This window comes from Anopheles maculipalpis, chromosome 2RL (assembly GCF_943734695.1).
Source record: "Anopheles maculipalpis chromosome 2RL, idAnoMacuDA_375_x, whole genome shotgun sequence".
NCBI classification, from domain to species: domain Eukaryota; kingdom Metazoa; phylum Arthropoda; class Insecta; order Diptera; family Culicidae; genus Anopheles; species Anopheles maculipalpis.
Window position 1 is genome coordinate 75,769,205 of NC_064871.1, and position 3,175 is coordinate 75,772,379.

The 3,175-nt window shown below is 44.3% G+C and overlaps 1 protein-coding gene across 1 annotated transcript; it reads left to right on the forward strand.

Annotated features, from left to right (window-relative positions):
• The first annotated feature begins 469 nt into the window (after positions 1 to 469).
• Positions 470 to 1,592, forward strand: LOC126556193 (SOX domain-containing protein dichaete). Its single transcript, XM_050211417.1, has one exon. It carries the CDS (start codon positions 546 to 548, stop codon positions 1,590 to 1,592), a length of 1,047 nt encoding a protein of 348 aa, XP_050067374.1. The 5' UTR covers positions 470 to 545.
• The last annotated feature ends 1,583 nt before the right edge of the window (positions 1,593 to 3,175 follow it).

Consider the following 3,175-nt stretch of genomic DNA (forward strand, 5'->3'; position numbering starts at 1 on the left):
TTTCGGTGTGGCACCAGCATTTCAATACGCTTCCAACCTTCGTACTGAACGGACCGTGGTGCGCGCACAATTCCGGGTTTTTTTGTAGTTAACTCGAGCCTAAAGGCAAGCAAAAAAAAAATAAAGGAACAAACAAGCGATCTTTCTTATTTGTGGCAGATGATTGGAACGATATATCCGGGCACACAAACAAAACTAACAAAGGGCAGTCGTTGTTGAGCAATTGGTGTTTGTGGTTGTATTTGTTGTGTGGTGCGATAATAGCGAGTGTGTTTGTGTTTGAAGCCATTGTTGCGAAGTGTACGCCGTTCACGTGTTCAATGAAACAATCCCGATCCGAAGACGTGTGATTCCAGTGTGTTTCCCGATTTTATTCGTGACGTTTGTGTGAAATTTCTAGTGCAACACGAACATAGCTAAGTTGTGTTTTGGTGATCTGACGGCCAAACTGCTTCAATAAACAAACCAAAATACAAGTGTTTATGTGCGATCAGTGTACGATCGGGAAAAGCTCAGTGTAAGACACCAAAATCACGCTGTATAGAATGATTAATCACCACACGATGGCAAGCCTGGGACATCCACATTACGGGTTTACCCTCGGCAATGGGATGGACATACCGCCGGCTGGTGATTTCGCACCCCAGCCCCACCACAGTCCCAGCTCGCCCACCGACCATCTAGGGCTGAAGCGAGGCCTTACCTTCCCGGCATCGTCCCTCGCCGGGCTGCAGGGCCACGGTGGTATGCATGGTGCAGCAACCGGAGGACATCATCATCATGCGTCGATGGGCCAGAGTGGTGGCGGAGGCGGTGGAGCAGGCGGTATGGGTAACGGGCAAACGTCACCCGGCCAGGAAGGACACATCAAGCGTCCAATGAACGCGTTTATGGTGTGGTCCAGGCTACAGCGTCGCCAGATCGCCAAGGACAACCCGAAGATGCACAATTCCGAGATCTCCAAGCGGCTCGGTTCGGAGTGGAAGCTGCTCACCGAGGCCCAGAAGCGTCCGTTCATCGACGAAGCGAAACGGTTGAGGGCCACCCACATGAAGGAACATCCCGACTACAAGTACCGGCCCCGCCGCAAACCGAAGAACCCGCTCGCGAACGCTGCCAACGGTCTCGGTGCGCTCGGAGCGATGCAGCAAGGCGGCAAGTCATCGCTCGGTTCGTCCTATCCCTTCCCACAGTTGCCACCCTACTTCGCCCCCACGCATCCGCTCCAGCAGCTCGAGCAGCACTACCCCGTGCCGTACTTTGGCAGCTTCGATCCGCTCACCCTGCAGAAGCTGCATCAGTCGCAGCAAAGCGTCCAGGCCCATTCGCCGGTGGGAGGGCTCGGTGAGAGTGGCAAACAATCGGCCAGCCAGCAGTTGCCACCGACCTCGCTTAGCTCGTTCTACTCGAACATCTACAGCGGGATATCGGCGGCGGCGGCCGCCGCCCCACTGTACGCCGCACACTCCAACAGTCTGTACAACACCTCGTCCACCTCGTCGGCATCGCCCGGATCGAGCCCGAGCGCCTCCCAGTCAACGTTGCCCGATCTCGAGAACTCGATGCGGCGACCGGTGCAGGTCATCTACTAGGCTTCAACACACTCCAACACTCACTAGGTATATAGGTAGCTGTGTTTTTTTTTCTAGGCGTATAAGATCCGCCAGTGCCCAGTTAGGAGGTGCGGGAAAAAATCTGTTCTGTGAACATAATACTTTTACTGCTGGGTGCACCATCCTTAACCATTCTCTTTGGGAGTTTTAAAGCCACTCCGAGTACTTCTCTTTTGTGTAAATAGTAGATTAATAGTAATTTGTGTCGAGGATGGACGATGCGGTGGAGCGAAGAATTGTTTTTAACTTATTGCATTAAGGTTCGCACGATCGTTTTGCATCGATTAGGAGAAATTAGCTTAAAGATATAAGGACAGCAAAATCGAAGCACGGTTATGAAGGTGCATCGAAGCAAAGCCGGAAGAACCGTACAGTGAAAAACCGTAGGAACATTATACCTCTCGAATTATTAGTTCATTCAAGTTTGTTTTTCGTTAGTTGCTCTTTAGTTACTCTTTTTTATTTCGTCAACAAAGATAGGTGCGAAAGTGACTTGTAAAATGAGTTTTATTTTAAATAAATTACCTGTAAATAGTAAATAACTGTAAGGAAGAAAGACCTCAAGAACGGCACAGAGAAAAGTAAGCATTCCAGAAAACAGAAGTAGCAAACAATTTGTAGGAAATAAAAACGAAATACATTCGATACAAATCCAAAAATTTTACTAGACGATACTACATTCCTTCCATTTCTTTTCATTTTATTGTAAGTTACTGCTTTTGTACTCCAAATTTTGCTCATACTTTCTTGTTTAAAAAAAAAAAGAGAAAACAACAAAAGGTTTCTTAATGGCACTTTGCTGCATTGTTTTTGCTTTGTCCTCAAGCCAAGATCTCGCACACGATTAGCCACGGTCAAGTTTTCATCTTGAGCCCAGCTTTACTTGCTTTACTTGATCATGCGTGTGTGCGTGTGGGAAGGAAATGTAGGGTGAGTTTGCTACTTTTTGTGCGCGAACAAGCAACAAAACAAAACCATTAATTCTTATCAGTGTAGTAACGTATATGTATAAAGAAGATAAGGCTATTATTTGTTATAACTGTCAGTATTTGATCATATTGATAATGACCAGCGCGGGGGGATAAAGAAACGATGCGGGAAGAAAGTACAGTGAAGTGTAAAAATAAGTAAATAAATGAAAAAAAAAAACAAACTCAAATGAAACGAAATAAAAACAAAAATATTTGAAATAAAAGTAAAACGATTTAATCTGATTTTTTAAGGAACTACACAAAGAGGAAAGAAAATTATTCGCAAATAGCTTATGAAGTGGACTGCCGAGTTCATAAAAATATTTAATTGAAATTAATGTCCATATGGATGAAATGAATTTTATAAGATTAAGTTAAAAAGATCTTTTATGAAAGTAAAATTAGGAGAACTTCATGTTAAGAAGTCAAATATTTTGAAAAAGAAAATGATGTCTATGACTCAATCTACAAAAATGGATTCCTAATCAAGTTATGCCACTTGAATTGCAATATTAAAATATATTTTTCATTTCTATTGTCTCATTTTCTCAACATTTGGATTACTTTGTTACATTTCTTTATCGCAACTCG